General features: G+C 49.0%; 1 protein-coding gene across 2 annotated transcripts in view; it reads left to right on the top strand.

Moving 5' to 3' along the window:
* The window catches only part of HS6ST2 (heparan sulfate 6-O-sulfotransferase 2), a 102,347-nt gene extending 83,861 nt beyond the window's left edge, over positions 1 to 18,486 (top strand). The window contains exons 2-3 of one of the 2 annotated variants that reach the window (XM_085230560.1): positions 2,084 to 2,137; positions 15,832 to 18,486. In XM_085230560.1, the coding sequence (XP_085086686.1) occupies positions 2,084 to 2,137; positions 15,832 to 16,531 (754 nt within the window). In that variant the 3' untranslated portion in view covers positions 16,532 to 18,486. The remainder of the gene's footprint in view (positions 1 to 2,083; positions 2,138 to 15,831) is intronic. The other variant, XM_003208331.4, reaches the window with a different exon arrangement.
* Positions 18,487 to 18,792: the final 306 nt, after the last annotated feature.

The raw sequence follows: 18,792 nt of genomic DNA, 5'->3' as shown, positions 1-18,792 counted from the left end.
TTTATTGCTTCTGTTCCTCGCGAGCAACTACTGACCCAATAAATATTTGTCCTGAACGTATTTTCTGCATCCCAAATGCTTACCTTGGCCTTTCATGTCCAACTTCCCAGATGCCTCCAGCGCTCCTGTTAATTAGGTGCTAATTTATGATTCCCTCTGGCTGTTAACGATGCATACCCCAGCACTGCCCATAGCCCTCCCCAGGCTGTGATCGCCTGCAGTGACCCCACTGCTGGGTTGCCCACCCAGCCAGGATGGTGCAGGCCCTCCATCATTATTCTCACAGGCAGAGATGCGAACTGCTTGATAGCTTTTCTTCATCCTATTCTTATAATTCATTCTTTGAATATTCACTAGAGCTTTTCTGATTGAAAATCAAACTGTTCAGAACTCCCCAAAGAGAGGAGCTGGCTCCCGACTGGCTCCCATTAGTGCATTTCACAGCTATCAGAAGGAATGTTCTCCTATCTCCCTGCCCTTGTTCTGATTCATTAATTAGTGATATTAATTAGTTGTAATATATTAATTATGAACGGATATTGCTAACATTAAGGAGGCTGAGTGCATGAAGGAGGTTCGTAACCTGTGTGTTCGCCCTGGCTCTGTTTAAGCTGAATCGAATAAGCAACCATAGAAACATAGAATAAATACTCTGGATTGGAGGGGATCATTGAGTCCAACTCCTGGCTCCATACAGGGCCACCCAAAAGCAGACCATCTCATAGGATATCCTGAGTTGAAAAAGACCCATAAGGATCACCTAGTCCAGCTCCTGGCTCCATACAAATATCCAAACTAACCCCTTTAGTGAGAAAAAGATGCAGCAGAGAACAAGGAGTTGGTGGAATATTCTGCAGCTCTCAGAAGGTACTGGGCTAGTGGGGGGTGGTTCCTTTCCCTTCTCCCTCACTTAGATTTAGAAAGGTCACTAAATCTGAGTGCAGTGCTGTGGCCGTTGTGAAGCAGTGGTGGGACAGTCCCAGATGGAGCCTCAGCCCTCCTGTCACTGCTCCTCTGCCTGCCCTGGGAAACCACCATTTAAATCAGTACCCATTTCCACAGTATGCACTGCTTTCATAGAATCATTCATGTTGGAGTAGACTACTAAGGTCCCCAAACCCATCCCACCATTCCCATCACCACATCCCTCAGAGCCACGTCCTCATGGTTCTGGAGCACCTCCGGAGCTGATGACTGCAGCGCTGGCCTGTTCCAGTACCTCACCACTCCTTCTGTTCCACAATTCTCTTCATGTGCTTCCTTGATGTATTTGGATCTTCCAGCAGCAAGCAGTTGCACTCACTGGTAGATCTGCAGACCAGGACTCTGCACGAGGCAACCTGCAGCGCTGCCAGAGGGCTGCATGGCTGGGGCTGCCCGTGCCCCCACAGAGCCCCTGCCAGCACAAGGTGAGCGCTGAGCCAGCTCCTCTGGGGTTGCACTGCAGGCAGAGGGTAGGGCAGTTATCACACCCCGCTGTTGTGTGCTCTCAAAACTTGTGGTAATTGGGTGATCTGACAGCATTTCTCCCTCACACCAAATAGAAATAGGCGTTTTGCACACCAGCTGCATCAGCATGGCAGTGCTGGAGGTGGGGGGCAGAGCAGCTGATACCTCTGTAGTTAAAGTGCAGCGTGCTGATGTCATTCTAAAAATTGCTTTTCTGCAGTGTGCTAGCTGTGTGCAAGCTGTACTGCAGATACCCCCTGCTGCTGTCAGAGCAGTGACCTGCTTACCATGGGGATGGCTGCTGGTAGGATGCTGCCCTGTGCCAAGCTCTGTCATCAGGGCTCCCCAGTGGTGCACAGCAGTATGACTCCTCCAGCTGGGGCAGCTGTGAATTCCAAATTCAGGCATCAGAATGCCTTTTTCTGTGCTGCTTCAGTGTTCTTTAAACGTGTGTTTGTGTTTTTCTTCTGTGTGCATGCATGGAAATACTGTGGTGAGGCTTGAAGAGGCAAAGTAAAGGAAAAGAAAGGCTCTGATTTTGCACCGGCGGTTCGCTGATGAAATATAAAGATGCAGTGAGCTGATTAGTGATTCTGGTAATGTAATTAATGCCTCTGTTCTCTCATACGTGCAGAGCTGGAGGTCGAGCTGAGTGCTCAGTGAAAATCTGCCCTGAATGCACAGTTGGGTAAGCTCAGCTCTCCCTCCTTAGTTATGATTCCTTCAGTAATTCCAAATGAAAGTCGATGTACTTGTAAACGTAAAGCAGGGCACGCTTACGAATTACGAGGGCTGGAGAACTCACAGGGGATGTGAATGTTAATTTGAGCACCGGGTATGGGTGGCGGGGGGGGAGGGCGAAGGAGCAGCAGGGCCAGGGCTGGGGAGATGCCTTAGTGGCTGTCGCTTCTCCCGGAACAATGGTGATGGAAGAGCCTTGAGGTCCCCATCTCCATTCCCCAGCTCCGCCAGGAGACCAGCCCTGCACGGTTCTCCTGCTGCTTCTCTCCTCTCCGGCGTTATGAGCCATTAATGTGGCTCATCAACCAAACAGGGGTGAGTTGTTTTTGCACGCAGCGTGGTTTTGGCATGCCCTACGTGAACCCTTTCTCTTCTCCTCCCCCCCGCCCCGTTTTTAATACACATCCCATTACCAAAATATTAGTGACGCCGGATTTGCCGCCTTTGGTTTACCGTAGATAACTGCGTGGAGTGTTCTTTCCGTTTTGATTCAATAGTGCATGACAAGAGAATCCAATTTGTTCAGATTTAGATGACATGCCTCCAATTATGTAATTCCATTAGGAGGTGCCTGCAGCCAAGTCTGTGCTCACGGTCTCTGCAGACATAACTATAATGGGACGTGTTGCAATATTGCTGTGTGGCAAGTGCAACTTTGATAGAGAGCACGACCTGTCTCCCTGAGTCGTGTTTGTGGGAGCGGAGGAGAAGAAAAACGGCCGAGCTGCTCTTAGGGCTTTAATCCGGCCATAAGTTATGTCAGTGCTAGAACAAAGCTTTGCAGTGAAAGGTGAATTTGTAATGGCTATGTGTTTTATGTATTCAAAATCAGACAGTAAATGCAGCGCTTTGAATACGATCTTACATTCGATTCCATAAACGGAAGATATATTGGTTGCAGTTTTTTCTCTTGAATACCATTTCACGTTTCTATATACTTGGGAATGCTGGATATTTATGAGAATATAAAGCCGTGATGAAAACATAAGACTAAATCTTAGCACAGTTACAACTTGCCTTAAATTATTAATCTTTAAGAAGCACGATAAAAATTCCGCTATGCAAATCCTGCAGGACTGGGGTTTGTGTTTGTTGTTGTGTTTGTCCGTTACCACAGAGCTATCTAAATAGCATCTTTAAGGTAATTGTGCGGCGTTGCTGCAGACTTGCAGTTTGTGCAGGCAGGAGGGCAGTGTTGGCGGCAGATGTGCCTGCTTGGGGAGCAGGATGTCACACTGCTCGTAAATAAAGGTGTTTGGCTGGATGTAGTATGGCTTGCAATCCAGATCTCTGCTGCTGGGCAGCACTGCCCCAGTGGGGTTCAGCTGTGCTCTGCTGGATGGGGCTGCTGCTGTGTGTACTGAGGAGGCTGCAGAAGCTAGAAGGCATTTAATAGCCATCAGAAGGTCAGTGTTTTGATGGGTGTAAGAGAGCTCGCGCTCAGCCTGGCCTTTGGTTGCTGCTGTGGCTCCCTGCAGGAATTGCTGGGCAGCCCAGAGGGATTCTGGTCGGGGTACGCTGCTGCTCAGGAGGGCTTGGCTGAGCACAGGTGGTTTAAACGCATCGCGTTCAGTAGAAGGAAAGCTCCCTAATCCTCACTCTGGGAAAGTACTAGTGATAGCATCTCTACTTGCACAATCTTTGGCATGAATATATGAAAGAATTTAATAATGTTCTAGGTTAGAGAATGGCATGCATATGTATACATCTTTAAAATCAATCTTCCCTGACTTACTTTTCCTTTATTTATGTTGAGAGAGGGAGCCAGCAAACGATTTCAATGCATGATGCACCCAATATCACCTTTCACATAAAGAGGAAAAATATGCTTCCTCCACTGATACGATGAGACGAGGATGCATTTCGGTGTCTAGAGAAAGTGTCATTTTGTTTCAAATAAAGCAAAGAGAAGCCCCGTCTCGGTGTGTCAGAATGAGTTATATGGCTGCTGCTGGTTTAACAACAGCATGGCAGGATGTGGCTGAATGTGCTGCTGCTGGACCACATCGTGGCAGCTGGGGGTGGGGGGAACCTCTTGCCCCCCACTGCTCTCATCCTTGTCTCTGCTCAGGTGTGTTGGCAGCAAACCCAGCTCAGGTGGCACTTGGCAGTGCTGCGATGCAGCACCGCAGCGGATGGCTCAGCCTGCAGCTAGGATGGAGTGTATCAACCTCAGGTTCAAAACCCAGCGTAATTTTGTGGGAATGAATTGTTCCGATAAAGTCGGTAGAACAGAGTTTCTTAATCTTCTAAATGGGAGAAGACACCGCTGCCTGGCGCTTATTGGATTTTGTGCAATTTGGGGAAGAAATCAGATTGTTTTATATTAACCCCTCCAGGGATGAACACCTAGCAGGGAGGCCTTTGTCACTCAGAAGCAGTCAATTTCCAGGTTTATTTATCTGAGCACTCCAGCTGCCGGCATGGCTGAGAGCAGAACCCATGCTGCTGCCACGCACGCCTCCATCCTGCTGCAGACATCTCGAGCTGCTGCAAGCCAAGCTGCTCCCAGGGTCTGCATAAGGCTGATGCTTTGCCTTCCACCCTGGTAACTAAATGCCCAGGTGGGTGTCCCTGTTCTGCAGGGGAGAAGTGCTCAGGAGGGCACCTGTGCTCCAAAGCAAGGAAATGTTCAGTGTGTTATTTTCTGGGACACCTTCCCAGAGATGTTTCTTTGTGGTAATTACAGCAATGATGCCATAAGCCAGGGCAGCGTCTCCCCTCAGTATTTTAGGCTTGCAGTAGTGAAGATGAATGGTGCAGAGTATCAGGAAAGCTTTCTGAGAGTAAGTTTTGCCACAGCTTATTAAATCAAGAGCCCCTTTGGAGAGGGCAGCTCAGGCTGACAGGGGAAATAGCCCACACAGCACGATGACAGCCAAAAACAGCCTATTTGTGACTCATGTGTTTCCACCACAGCTCCCTCCCCGTGTCCTGCCTCTCCTCATGCAGTGCTTGAGCCGAACTGCGAGCTCCTCCTGTTTGCCAGGGGGCTGTAAACTCTTCAGGGCTTTGCAGAAGACGTGTGCAAGCCACAGGACAGATCCAGCTGGAGCTGAGTCTCCCGTAGTCTGCAGCTGTGTCCATTATGGGTCATGCACAGGCACAGCTGGACATGTCTGTGGAGCTGTGGTCAGCTGGAGGGGGCTCCAGGTCCTTGTCCCTTCACATGTTGCACAGCACTTCTGGCTGTGCTCTTCTGTAGCTTCTGTTTCTCCGTGTGTATTTTATTTTTTTATGACAAAGGGAGAAAGAAACACACGAAAGGGCAGCTTTGCTGGTAGGTTCCATTTCTTTGGCAGGATAGTAGACCAGCAAGGAGGAATGGAAAAGCTTCTGGCTTTGCTCCCGTCTGATCCCCCGGTGCTGTGGGACTCGCCATTGGCAGGAGCCAAGGGAACACACATCCATTCCCATCCCTTCCCCTTTTGGCAGAGCACACAGAGGGAAAGAGAAGGCAGTATGAGGGGCTGTCACTGACACAGATAGGATTCCGAGTTAAACAAGTGAAGCCCTTCACTGAGATGGAAGTAGCGAGGTCAGTTCTTTTCCCTCTTGAGTAGGAGGAGATTCCTTTATCCCTGTACTTCTTTTCCAGGGCAACGATGCTCTCTCACTTCACGCACCCCATGCTTTTGGGGTGTATAGAATTGTGCTCAATGTTGGTTCCTTGTTGGAAACACGTTGTGTATTGGCCTGGAGGAGGATGACTCACGTTGTGTTTCTGCTCCCAGAGCTGGGCTCCCAGTGTCTTTGGTTGCAACGGCTCAGATGTTTGGGGGAAACACAGCAAAGGCAGGACTTGAAGCTCACTGATTGGTGAACTGGAAATTTGAGCTGAAAAATGTGGCTGTACTGTAAAATTCAGGACACCATCTGTTTCATTGCTTGCTCGCAGTAACATTTGTACTTGATAATTAAAATGTCACACACATTTTTAGCCAGCATAATCCATGCAGGAGTAGAGCTGTGTCTTATGAAAATCATTTGAAAGATGCTAACAGGTAGAGCAGTGCTGTTTTGAACCATTTCTTGCTGCTTAAGGAGAGGATTTTGCCTTTTTTTTGTTTCTTATTTTGAGAAGTGAGGCAGAGGGATGGGACCATTGGCAGCTCCTTTTGAAAGCTCATCAATCTCATCCAGTCACCCTGAATGTTTGTGGTTTGTTGTGGTTTCGGTGTGTTCATTCAGTGCTTGGGTCCGCTTGTTGTCTCCTCGGAGTGGAGAATTGGAGTTCCTTAGCTTTGTTCTTTTCATTCTTTATCTCCCTTTAGCATCAGCAGGGGTGCATGCAGCCTGGAGAGAGACCCAAGTGGAGGCTTCCAGTCTTTTTCATACACCGGTGCTCCTTGGCTGAGTGGTTTGTTCTGTATCACGCTGGGGCTGGCAGTGCCTCTCCTGGTTTTATGCAGGCCTGCAGGTTATGTTGGGCTTCAGTTGAGATCAGTTTGTTTGTAAGGATTTCCCAGCTAACGTAAGCAAGGCTTTTCCTCCAGCCGGCTCAGAGCACAGAGCCTTTGGTCAGCTCTGTGAGTGTGAAGCTGGGAGTGGTGTGTGCAGCAGGCTCGAGGACCACGGCAAGAGGATGTTGAGAGAAAGGCCAGGCTTTGATCCATCTTTGTGTCATTCTCAATGCGGGAGAGCTGAGCAAAAGGTGAAGCAAGCAGTGCTGTCTGTGGGCAGAGCATCTCTGTGCTTTTTGCATGGTGATGCTGCTGGTCACCCTTCAGCTGGCACAGAAGGGAGCGGGGCTCCTGCTCTTGCCTGGCCTGGTGGCTGCATCTCCTCTCTGCAGTGACCTCAGAGCAGCCAACATTTGGCTGAAGCTTGCTTCGTGGCACTGAAAAGATGCAAAAATGGGATTTGGTTTTGTCTGTCCTGAAATAGGATTTTGAACATCATAACGCTATAGATTAATTAACAATATAGGAGGCTGCTGAGATCCATAGGTGCACAGTGTGTCTTAGCTGATAGCTGTGCTCTTGCTAGTCGCCAGGAAAGCTGGGATGCAGGGCTGCCAGCTCAGTCCTGGCATGCTGATCCCTTGTGAGCACGATGGACACATCCCAGTGTTGGGTCAGGGCTGTGGGAGAGGCAGGAGTGTGCCTTCCTGAGGGCACTGCTCAGGCTAAATCCACTGCTCAGCTGGATGTACGTGGTGCAACGAGTGGATGTGGGAAACGGGATGCTCTGCTCTTCTTGTAATACCTGCAAAGCCTTGATTGCTGAGCTGAAATAAAACCCCTCCCAGCTGAGCTCTGGCACAACAAATGCATTGGCAGAGTTTTAATAGAAATGCATTCTGCTTTCTCACGAACATTTTAAATCCAGTTATGTGAACTGTGGGTGGGTGAGATTGTTAAAATCCGGGTGTGCTGGGAGGTACACAGAGCTCACAGCTTTACGGTGCAGCGAGGCACGATTAGAGAGGAAGGCAGCAGAGGAGCTGCTGGGAATGCTTCAGCAGCAAGCGAGCAAGGGAGGTGCCTTCTGGGCTGTCTCCTGGCTTAAATCAAAGGATCTGATGACGTGCAGGCATCCGTGCAGGCTTCCTGAGCCTCTGCACGTGTCCTTGCAGGGTCGGGTTCTGTGCTTTTGCCAGGAGACTGCATTGTAATGTGCGAGGGAAGGCTTAAAGCGCTCTAATCATCTCCTACGAAATTACAGTTTTGTTCCCTGGAGTAGGAAAGTGAGTTTAAATCATTAACGCCACAAGTCTCGCTGATGAGTACGGAAATGTTTGCAAGTGACTTAATCAGTATAGTTTGTCTGAGTGGCCCATTTTAATATTATTGCGCTGATTAAGTTTTCTTAGCTAATGTGTGTCTCATTTCCAGTTCAATTAAAGGAGAATCCCCTTCCACTCCACGATATTGCTGGAGTGCCCTGGTGGGGCAGGAGCACACTTGGTGCTTTCCATTGATACAGATTTCTTCATTATTTGGTCTCAGGGTGCTAAATGAAATCAATGAAAGCCGAAATGAAAACTGCAGCAAGCTGCAGCTGCAGGCACGTTGTCCGTCCTCATCCCTTTCAGCAGTAGGAATGAGAATATATTAGTGCCAGCTCGTTAATTACATTTCAGATGCATTTTCAATAGATGCCTTCCTTGGACTATATTTTAGAAAGGCTGAGAGAGATTTTCCTTGGGTTCCATCTGTCTGATGGTTACAACAAGCGATGTGTGAGTTGCACCCGCGTGCCTTTACTGCGCTGTGCATGTCCTTGGTTCAGCTGTTAAAAGCACTCTGGTGTAACCTGTGTTAGCTGGGAGGTATCTGTAAATGGAATTAGCAGCAGCTGTGTTTCCTCACAGGAGCCAAACCTCCTTCCTATATGGATTATTGAAGAGAACTGGTTTAGGTACATGATGAATACCTGTCCAGAGTTAATTCCCTGCTGTGGGATACGCGATGTTCTGGAAGTTAACGTGGGTGATCTCGAAAGCTCTAGGATCCCTCCAGCTGGGGGGGAGTGGTGTGGTAAAGCAGAGACTGAGGGAACCACTGAGGTTGGAAAAGACAGTGAGCTCACACAGTGCGACCATCAGCCCTTCACTGCTCACATGGCACCTGGCTTTGTACCTGGAGGAACTGGGAGGAGTGTTACTGCTATTAGGAAGTCACAACATGGCATAGCACGCTTAAGGTGTAGCAAAGATGCATACAAATACAAGGATAAAACCTTTTTCATTAATACAAAGTGCACGCTTTTTATAAACAAGAATCTGGATTTTAAAATCTCTTTTTTTTTTTTTTTTTTTTTAGAATATGATAAATATTTAGCATCATTATCCTGGCTCTGTAGGTGCAATGAAAATGTTGGCCTTGGCACATCAGTCGTGCTTTACAGATGGCTGTAATTTCCTGAATGTCAAAACTCCAAATTTTTCTGCTAAGCAAACTTTTCGGTAGCAAAATAGATTGCCTCCATAATATATCACTGTGTGCAGGAAAAAATGAAATCTTTATGTACTGCATTATGAATCAATGAGGCATTAAGATTTTTGGAAGGGTGAGTGGACTCTGGAAAATGAAAAACTGCCACTATTCCATCTCTGTAAACCACCGCTTATGGAGTGTCGGCTTTGCAAACCTCTGCCTGCCACGCCACAGAATATCAGTTACAAGCAGAAACCAATTCCTGCAACAGCATTTAGACAGGGTGAGCAGTGTAGTAAATACTGTCCTTGTTCACCAGCTCCTTTTGGAAGGGCTGCCATGCTTTGCAGCAACAAGCCCAAAGAGGGAGCGGGGAGTGCTGGTTGTGGAGGGAGATGGGTGTTTCTGTGGGCACATCATCCCCTTTTCTATGGGGTGGAGCAGTGGGTTTGGGGCCAGGTGCACCGCCGACTCACCCTTCTGTTGGCCAAGTCCAAAAACAACCACTAAAATAGATATAAACATAAACAAGAGGGCTGCTGTTCTTGCTGAATCAGTTGTGTGCACGGGTGTCCTGCAGAGATCTTAATAATGTAGGCAATTAGGAAATGAATAGCACTCTGGCAGACTGCAGGGCAGCTCTCCCCTGCGCAGGCGGTGCTGTGGGCGATGGGTTGGTGCGTGAGGGTGCCTGGGGCCATGGGCCTGTGTGAGGCTGCATATTTCTCACTTATTTAAAACCTGATTTTCAGCACATTAGCATTCAGGTTCCATGCCCGCACATACATGAACACGCATCTTCAGCTGAAAAATATTAAGACGGAGCCTTCCTCTGCCCCTAAAATGCCGCAAATCTTCCCCATTTGATGAGTGCTGTGAGCCTTTCCCATTTGATAATTTCACAGGCGATGGGTGAGCTGGTGTAATTGCCACTCTTGCAATTTCCAGCTCGTTTTTATGGGTTCCTTTGGCACTTTCCTCCAGCGGCAGTTACCGTGGGCAGGCTGCTGGCTTCCTACCCCCACCATTAGTGTTTCTAGACAAAACATCTCTGTGAGTCATTGGGTGCTGATAGAAGTGAAAACATAATGATTACTTAGAGGAAATGTAAATTTACATTTGCTAAAGGCTTTAATTCACAGCTCTGAAATACTTATCTCTTTTCCTCATAGGCCCTTGTTCTGAGCTAATGCATGCTATGATTCTCCAGCACCATGCTGACACCAGAGCAAAGGGACAGAAATCCCAGTGTGTATAGGTTTGCTGCTGCAGAGAAAAATGGGATTTGTTCCTCCTTCCCTCCCATCTCTGGGAGCACAGGGAAGCACTGTGGGATGCTTTTTGGCTGCTGCTGTCATCCAGCTCGCTGATGTGAAGCATCTGGGGCCAATCTGGAGGCCGACACTCTGTTTCCAGTGCTTTGAGAGTGAGCTTAGCAAATATTTTGGGCTCACCCTGCAGCTGGGCACCTCCCAGCCTGAAGAGCTGCTCCCTTTGGCGGTTTACCTATGGTGGGGCTTCCCAAGCACACGCAGTTACAGCTCTCCCCCTACCTTATAGTTGTGTCCATAGGCGATGAAGCCTCTGTGCGAGTTGCAGTGTTATATATCAACGTTTTGCTTCTCTCTGGGCGACCTCTGAACAGATGCCTGCCTCTCTCAAATTAGCAGTACTTCTCTTTGAGGAACAGTTTGAGGTATTAGCAAATCAAATTCTCTGTGGGCAGCTCTTTATGGGAATTAACCTCACCTAGCAGGAGCTGGGAGCGCTGGGCACCCAGCCTGGTTTAATTGAGTTTGACTTCTCTGGGAGACGTGCTGGGGATGATGGATGGATGAGGGAGACCCACGCCCGCCTCGTGCCCCATCTACTGAAAATTAAAACCCGCCGATGCAGAGGTCAGGTGGCTTTGGAGCTGCTGTGAAGCTGTGCAGAGGAAGGGAGCTGTATGCCTCTCATCCCGTGTGCTGCAGGAGAGGAAAAAGAAACCCAAACTCTTCTGCTTCAAAAGACAAAAATAGTGTGCTCTGATCAGTGAGCTCTGTTCTTTAATTCAGGAGTATGAGCAGCATATGGGAAGGGTGGGGAGGATGCTGGCCATCTATGTACTGATGGTCACTTCTTCTGATTGTGTGCTTCTGGGGCCAGGTCACCAACCATGCGAGTGCTTCTCTTTTTTGAGTATCTCAGTCCTTAACTGTTAGTACCATATGCAGCATCCCTGCTGCAGGGTTTGATTTCATTTTATTTGCTTTTTCACTGGGCAGAGTGCAAATCTCATCTGTCCTATTCAAAGGGAACTTCAGTAGAGTCATTAAGGTTGAAAAACACCACTGGAATCACCGAGTCCGACCATCAGCCCATCCCTGCCATGCCCAATAACTGCATCCCTCAGTGCCACATCTGAATGTCTTTCAGAATGTCCATCCTCACCTGCAGTGTAAATGGGTTGCACACTCTGCTGTTAGACCACAGAGTCCCCAGATGGGCCCCCCTGGGGAAGCAATCTCCCAGAAGAGGAATGTTCTCAAGTTTCCCCTCCTCCCCCACCTCCAGCCAACACGTTGGAGACACCCGTGTGGAATTGCAGAAACCCATCTGTGTGTCCGACTGCCCTTGCCACTTGGCCGAGCCTGACCTAGATGCAAACTGATGTGCTTGAGCAAATTTCTAGGGTAGCCTTAGACTTGTCTGGGAGAGTGGGGCTGTCCGAGCATGTCCCCTGGAAGTCACAGCTCTGTTCTTCAGCTTTGTGCCAAAATGCTGTTATCTTCCACCACAGCAGGAGATTGGGCTGTCCCCAGCTCGTGTGCTCCCTGTGCGTAGGCTGCAGGTTTCTCCCTCTCTGTAGCCCCTTTTGCTTCAGCCTCATTTCTTAAGGGAAATGAGAAAAGGTTGCTCAATCCCTCCCCCCGTGACCCATCTGCTAATGGATGTAATGTTCAGTGAGTGCTTGGCTTCCAGCTTGCATTGCAAGTCCCCCAGCTCAGAGCTCTATCGGGCCAGGCTCAGGTTTCCAAGCTGAAGGCATGGCAGCTGCCAGCACTGACCTCCACCCTTCCTCTGCCTCCACCAGCAATTAAACAGCCTCAGTCCTCCAGTGGGGATCGATACCCCTCTGCTTGGTACCAGCGGAGCTGAAGCTTGGTGTGGTCCTTGTGGAGGTGCTGTCTGCTGGGATCAAGCTTTTCAGTTGGAGTTAAGTCATCCTTTTCCTTTCCCAGGAACAAGTATAATAGGTAGAACTGCTGTGCTCAGGCCCTGGCGGGTTTGCCAGGGCTCTCGTGGCACAATAATGCAGTAGTGAGGGAGCTGTGAGTTCCCCAGGATCTCTGGCTTTGTCAGTGCCGTCATCCCCCCAGGCTGTCACACCTCCTCTGTTTGGCTTCAGTTTGTTGTTTTGTTTTTTTTATGTTGTTTTAAGAAGCTTTTTTAAAAAAAATCGTTAGACTGGAGGGAAAAAATAATTGTTATTCAGCCCCTGTGCTGAGCAGAGGTGTGGGAGGGGTGGCACAGATGCACTGTTGTGAGCACAAAGCCATCTTCCCGAGGGAGCAGACAGCTGAATGCACAGGGTGCCGCGGGGCTGGGAAACAGCTGTGTGCAGGGCAGTACCAGGAGCAAAGGGCTGTCACACACCTCGGATTCCTGATGGCCAGCCTGCTTTCTGAGTTGTCTGCAAGCTTTTGTTCTGTGCTGCGTGGGCACCCAGCTCAACTCTGTTAGAAAGCTGTACTTGCAATGAGCACAACTCCATAAGGCAGAGGAGCGATGCGCAGCGAAGGCTGAGCTCTACCTGCAGACATGCCATCTCGGGCTCTGAAGCAAGAGCTTCAAGGAATGGGCAGGAACTCCACACCCCCTCGTTAAGGCAGCAGAGGGAACAAGCCGTTACGCACAGAGCTAAAAATAATTGCCAGGCTTTGAATCTGCCTCCCAGCTGCAGCAGGAGGATGCTCTGGGCGCTGATGGCCAAATCCAGCCCTGGCTTGGTGACACATTAAAGCTTTCAGGACTTTTTGAAGCTCAGTTCAGATAAATTCACAGCGGTGTGGCTGTTTTTTGGGATCTGCTGTGATTTCAAACTTGGATGAGCGTGGCTTGGGGCTGACCCAAAAGCCGGTGTTCCCAAAAGAGACAGTGCTTTTTTCAGTGGAACTTTAACAGCGAAACTGAAGAAGAGGAGAAATGCTCAAAACATCTGAGATTGACCCCGTGTCTCGAAAGTGGGATTCAGCTGGGGACATACAGGGTGGCGTAAGGAAAAAGTACAGCCCTGACCTTGAGGATGCTGTGCTGAGGCCAGGCAAGGCACCAGCCCTGTGTGGGGCATCCCATAAGCACATGGTGCTGCAAGGAGCCCAGCCACTGCCACCTCTCTGCAGAGCCAAGTTGAGCAGCGCTGTGCAGCCGCCTTCAGCTGCTCTGCTTTGACTTCTCTGACAGCTCCTGATGGAGAGACTCGCCTGGCTGAGGCCGTCAGCCCCCCAGAGTGACGGTGCTCCGTTACAGTGTGGTTTTTTCCACCACCATACACATTTTATTTTTACAACAGCAGCCAAGTGGGGCACTTTGTCACTGCCTGTGACCAAAGAGCACAAAAGGAGAGAAGCTGAGGAATAGGAGCTATGATAAGATGCTCGGTACATCAATCTTGGCTCAGGATTTGTTTCCCTTCGTGCATGAACCCTCCATCGATTGCTGTGATGACCTCAGAACATGGGTTTGTGGGCACCTCACTCTGCCAGCAGCACCCCATGGCCCCATCCAGAAGCACGGTCTTTGTACAGAGGGGTGAGCAGAGCTTTGCTGTGGCCTCTCCAGTCATTTGCAGTTTGTTGCTGTGTGTTACACAAAGGGCATGCCCCAGCTATGGCACCAATTTATCCTTGCTTAAGAATCGAGTCATTATTTTAGTGCAGGGTCCAACAAACTGGGTCCAACAGCGAGAAGTCCTGGCAGGTGTTGAAGAAGGGGTTTGGATTTGCCTTGCTCCTGTGTCCCCACACTTTGCAATGGCACTTTTGGGCCGAAAGTGTCTTTCCTCTGGGCCATGGGCCGAGGCTTTGGCTCACCTGATGTGTTTACATCCCCAGTCAAAGCTCTGGGAGCCAGGTGAGCCCGCAGGCACATGGCTGTGCTGATGGCTGTGTCCTCACCCCAGGCAGCAGGTGCCACCATGTCTGGCCGCTGATGCCTTCCTGGGCTTCTCAGCTTTATTTGGTTTGGTGAGTTTATTGTGCTTCCTCCTTTATTTATAAGCTCGAGTGCCCTAGATGAGAAAAGGAATGGTGACTCTCTACTTTTCCTTTTCCCTCGTGCTATTGGATGCGTTCGGTGCCTGTGATTCACTTTCGAGTCCATCCAGAGACAATTTTCTGTAAAACATTGACATCTAGTGGCTTTTCTGCTGAAGGAAACGGTGCAGATCAGAGGCTGAGCTGCGGGGTGGCTGCTTGTGATGTCGCTTGGAGAGCACACCAACACCCCACTTCACGTTTCCACAGCACCGAAGACACGGCCATCACTGTGTTTGGCATCCCTGTCCTGGAGGAGTGGGCTTCCCAGGCAGGGCAGTTGTTTATTGAGCCACTCTAATTCAGTTTAATTAAGCAAATTGCTCTTATCCTGGTGGGGTGTCCCATATCTCCTGGCTGCCATATCACAGCAATGCATACAAGTTCCCCGTGTGCCGCCGTGCACCAAACAAAAGCCACCGCTTCCCTTGGTCATTTCTGTTACAAAATGCTGCAACATATTTAATTTCCTGTTATTCATTTCTCTCTCCTCTCTTGTCTTTGGATCAGATGAAAGCAGGTGGATGCAATGGGATTTGCCTGGGTTTTTCTGCATGTCAGTGTGAGGAGGTGGGCATCTGCAGACACATCATTTATCTGGCTTGAGAAAGGAAATGTCCTGTAGGAAATGCCCTCCTTGCTGGCGTAGCACTGCTGTAAGACTTGTGCAGCTGCTCAGCACAAACATCAAACAAGCAGCATTTCACAGACAACATAAACTAGTCATGAAACCACACCTTGTTGTCACGTGAAGCTCCCATGTAACTGGGGAGCAGCCTGAGCTTGCTCTCCTGGAGATGTGAGTGGTGTGGAGTGGCCATGGAACAGCCAGAACCAGTGCCCTGCACGGCCTGGGACTTCCACCACAAGAGCTATATTGGCAGTGCTTCTGAGATCGTTGTATCATAGAATTGTTAGAAGAGACCCTTAAAGTCCAACTCCCTGCACTGAGCAGGGACACACACAGCTCCATTAGTGCTCAGAGCCCATCCAGCCTGACCTTGGGTGTCTACAGGGATGGGGCTCCCACCAGTTCTCTGGGCAACCTGTGCCACTGCCTCATCGCCCATATTGTAAAAAACTTCTTCCTTGTATCCAGTCTAAATCTCCCAACTTTTAGTTTGAAACCATTTCCCCTTCTCCTATCAAGAGGCCATCTCCTGAAGCACCCAACACAGGCTTGTTGCCACCTGGGCAGCCTCACAGGGAAGTCTGGGGTTCCCTTCACCTCTCTAGTGGTTAGGGTGGATCAGACCTCCAAGATCCCCAAGTCCAACCCCAGCCACCCCCACCATACCCACAACGTCCCTCAGTGCCACATTTCCACTGTTCCTGACCACCTCCAGGAACGGTGACTCCATCACCTCCCCTGGGCAGATCGCCCCAAGTTTGATTTTGGGTGTTCACGTGCCTTGTGCTCGAGAAGCACAGAACTCACCGCTCTGCCTCTCTCCCCTCTGCAGGAATTTCTACTACATCACCATCCTGCGTGACCCCGTCTCGCGGTACCTGAGCGAATGGCGGCACGTGCAGCGAGGAGCCACGTGGAAGGCATCCCTGCACGTCTGTGACGGGCGTTCGCCGACCACCGAGGAGCTGCCCAGCTGCTACACGGGAGACGACTGGTCGGGCTGCTCCCTGCAGGAGTTCATGGATTGCCCCTACAACCTCGCCAACAACCGCCAGGTCCGCATGCTGTCCGACCTCAGCCTGGTGGGATGCTACAACCTGTCGGTCATGCCAGAGGAGCAGAGAAACAAGGTTCTGCTGGACAGTGCCAAGGAGAACCTGAAACGCATGGCCTTCTTCGGCCTTACCGAATTTCAAAGGAAGACTCAGTATCTCTTTGAGAAGACTTTTAACATGAACTTCATCTCGCCGTTCACGCAGTACAATAGCACAAGGGCCTCCAGCGTGGAGATAGACGAGCAGACTCAGCAGCGCATCGAGGCCCTCAATTTTTTAGACGTGGAATTGTACGATTATGCAAAAGACCTGTTTTTGCAGCGCTACCAGTACATGAGGCAGAAGGAGCACCAGGAGGCGCGGCGGAAACGCCAGGAGCAGCGCAAGATCCTGCGGGCAAAGCAGGCGCACCTGCGGGAGCAGGGAGAGAACAGCTCCAGCACTGACTATCTGGGGAACGTGGAGCGGTGGCGGTAGGGGAACGCTCTCAGGACACCGAAAGCAAAGCGGAACCCAGCGCCCACGTGGGAGCCGGCAGTGGTCCAGATGGAAGATGCTTCTGGAAGCAAAAAGAAGTTAAAACGTTGCCTTTGCAGTTGCCTTTGCAGTAAATGTCGTACTGTACGTGGAACACTTAATCCTAGTGTGTAATTAAATTGTCCTTTTTCGGTTTGTTGGATTATTTATGGGATACGGGAGCCAAGTAAGCTCATCGGAAATGGTTGCTTGGACGTTCATTTAAAACAAACAAAAAAAATCCTTAAATTAGTTATGAATACAAAACGGGATGCTGGCATATGTTTATGATGCTCTGCTGAAATCCATCTGGGAAGCAATCTCATTTCCTAACAGTGAGCATTTCGCATACTCTCACAATGCAGTATACGAGCAAAACCTTTTGATTTTATCTTAATTTTTTATTTAATAATGGGCTTTCGAAGGGCACCGACTGATTATGGTATTTACTGAGTTAATGAATGGACAACGGAGGGAACATTAAAGGTCTGGGAAAAAATACCGACAGGTTTTATGTACAATATTGGCTTTCAAAAAGGTACAGAAGTAATTTCTCTCATTATATAAATATTAAAAATTTTAAACTTTTTCTACCTACCACTGTTCAGACTTTTCAGCTCTGTCTGTCTCATATTTAAAACACAAAACATGCAGTTCTGAGCTCAATGCCAACTTTGAAGACACAGCTTCCAGAGCCTGCAGGGCGCTGTGATTTTAGCCATTCTGGAGGAGTTACATCCTCGTCTTTCATAAAGCCTTTTCCAAATTACAATCTTGTGACAGTATCTGACTGTAAGTCCTTCTTACCCATTAGAGTACATAATGCTGAGCTTATCATTCTTTAATAATTGGTGATATAAACTAGATGAGATCGTGTTGCGGCTCTTTGTATGGCGTCTATAAGAAGTCATAAAGCTCTCTAATCCCAGCAATATTATAAAGAGAATCGCTCGACTGAAGAAGTAGATTTAAACTTGAATTAGGATTTACTTCCAGTAAATCTTTGCTACACAGTGTAAAAATAGGGCTTTTTTTTCTACGCTCTCGAGCCCTTCTTAGTGCCGACAGGTTAGCGATGACTGGAACAATGGGAAGAAGTATTCCATAGCCATAGCTGCACGGGATGGCAAGGCGGGACGCGGGCACTGCTGGAGCAGGAGGTGAGGGGCTCCTGTAATCTCTATGCAAAAAAACAAGCCAACAAAACAAAAAAAAGAAACCCACCTCTGTAAGACTTTGGTCCTCGAGTCAGCGCGGTCGCAGGCTCTGCACGTGGGCTGCAGCGCTCTCGAGCTTCGCACCATCTCAGTCCCGGTGTGTGCGGTGCTTCTCGGCTCTCTTGCACTTTCTCCTGTAAGAGTAGGTAAGCAGAAAGGGGCGCAGAGTGAGGACAGAGGCTGTAGGAACGTGGCCCAGCTCTGTGCTCCGTGCCATGCCACAGCCTGGGCACGCCCCAACCCTGTAGCAGCAGCGGGGAAAAGAGCACCGCGTCGCATACAGCAGTTCTTTGTGTTTGATTTTTAATTATTTTAATGAGAACCACAGTTGCCAGTATGAAGTCTCGGCTGGATTTTGGTTTTGGCAGGGGGGGAAATAAGTCGCTCTTTAAAATGAAAGGCGCTGCTGTAAACAGGGCTGAACCGGGGGCGAGCTGAGGGCCCATTGCAGAAGGTGCATTTTGTTATCCTGCTGTGGTGTGCATGGTTTACAGCGACTAGTTGCATTTCCTTTGTGTATACTGTCAATTGTATATAGAGGATGTACCAATATAAGGATACCGTTTTGTCATAATCATATCAAATTCTGCTGATTCCCACTGTAGATGCTGTCTTACCGTGTAGATTTACAATCCACTGACTTTGATTGTGTAATTTAACAATAGAACTGATAAATAAAACTTAACTGCAGTCTTCTGATTTCCCTGTGATTATTTCCTTATCTGAAGATGTGCTGGGAACGGTGCGGTTCACAGTGAATGCTGATTTTGACACAAATGCAATAGCTGTTGACAGGCAAATATGTGAATTTATAATCATGGCTTTTCTGAAGTGTGTCTGAACTGCAGCCTCTGAGGGCTGAACTCTCTCTGTTTCAGTGATTGGTGCTGTTTTTACTGCTTTTCTGAGCTGCTCAGGAGAACAAGCGGTGCTTTCTGCTGACTTCTGCCAGTGATCTGTGCAGAAAGAACGGTGCTGCACTGGCACAGCTGCACGGGGGGTGGT

This window comes from Meleagris gallopavo, chromosome 9, assembly GCF_905368555.1.
Source record: "Meleagris gallopavo chromosome 9, MGAL_WU_HG_1.1, whole genome shotgun sequence".
Classification (NCBI taxonomy): Eukaryota; Metazoa; Chordata; class Aves; order Galliformes; family Phasianidae; genus Meleagris; species Meleagris gallopavo.
The sequence above is the reverse complement of the archived record's forward strand: the minus strand, read 5'-3'. Positions and strand labels throughout refer to the sequence as shown.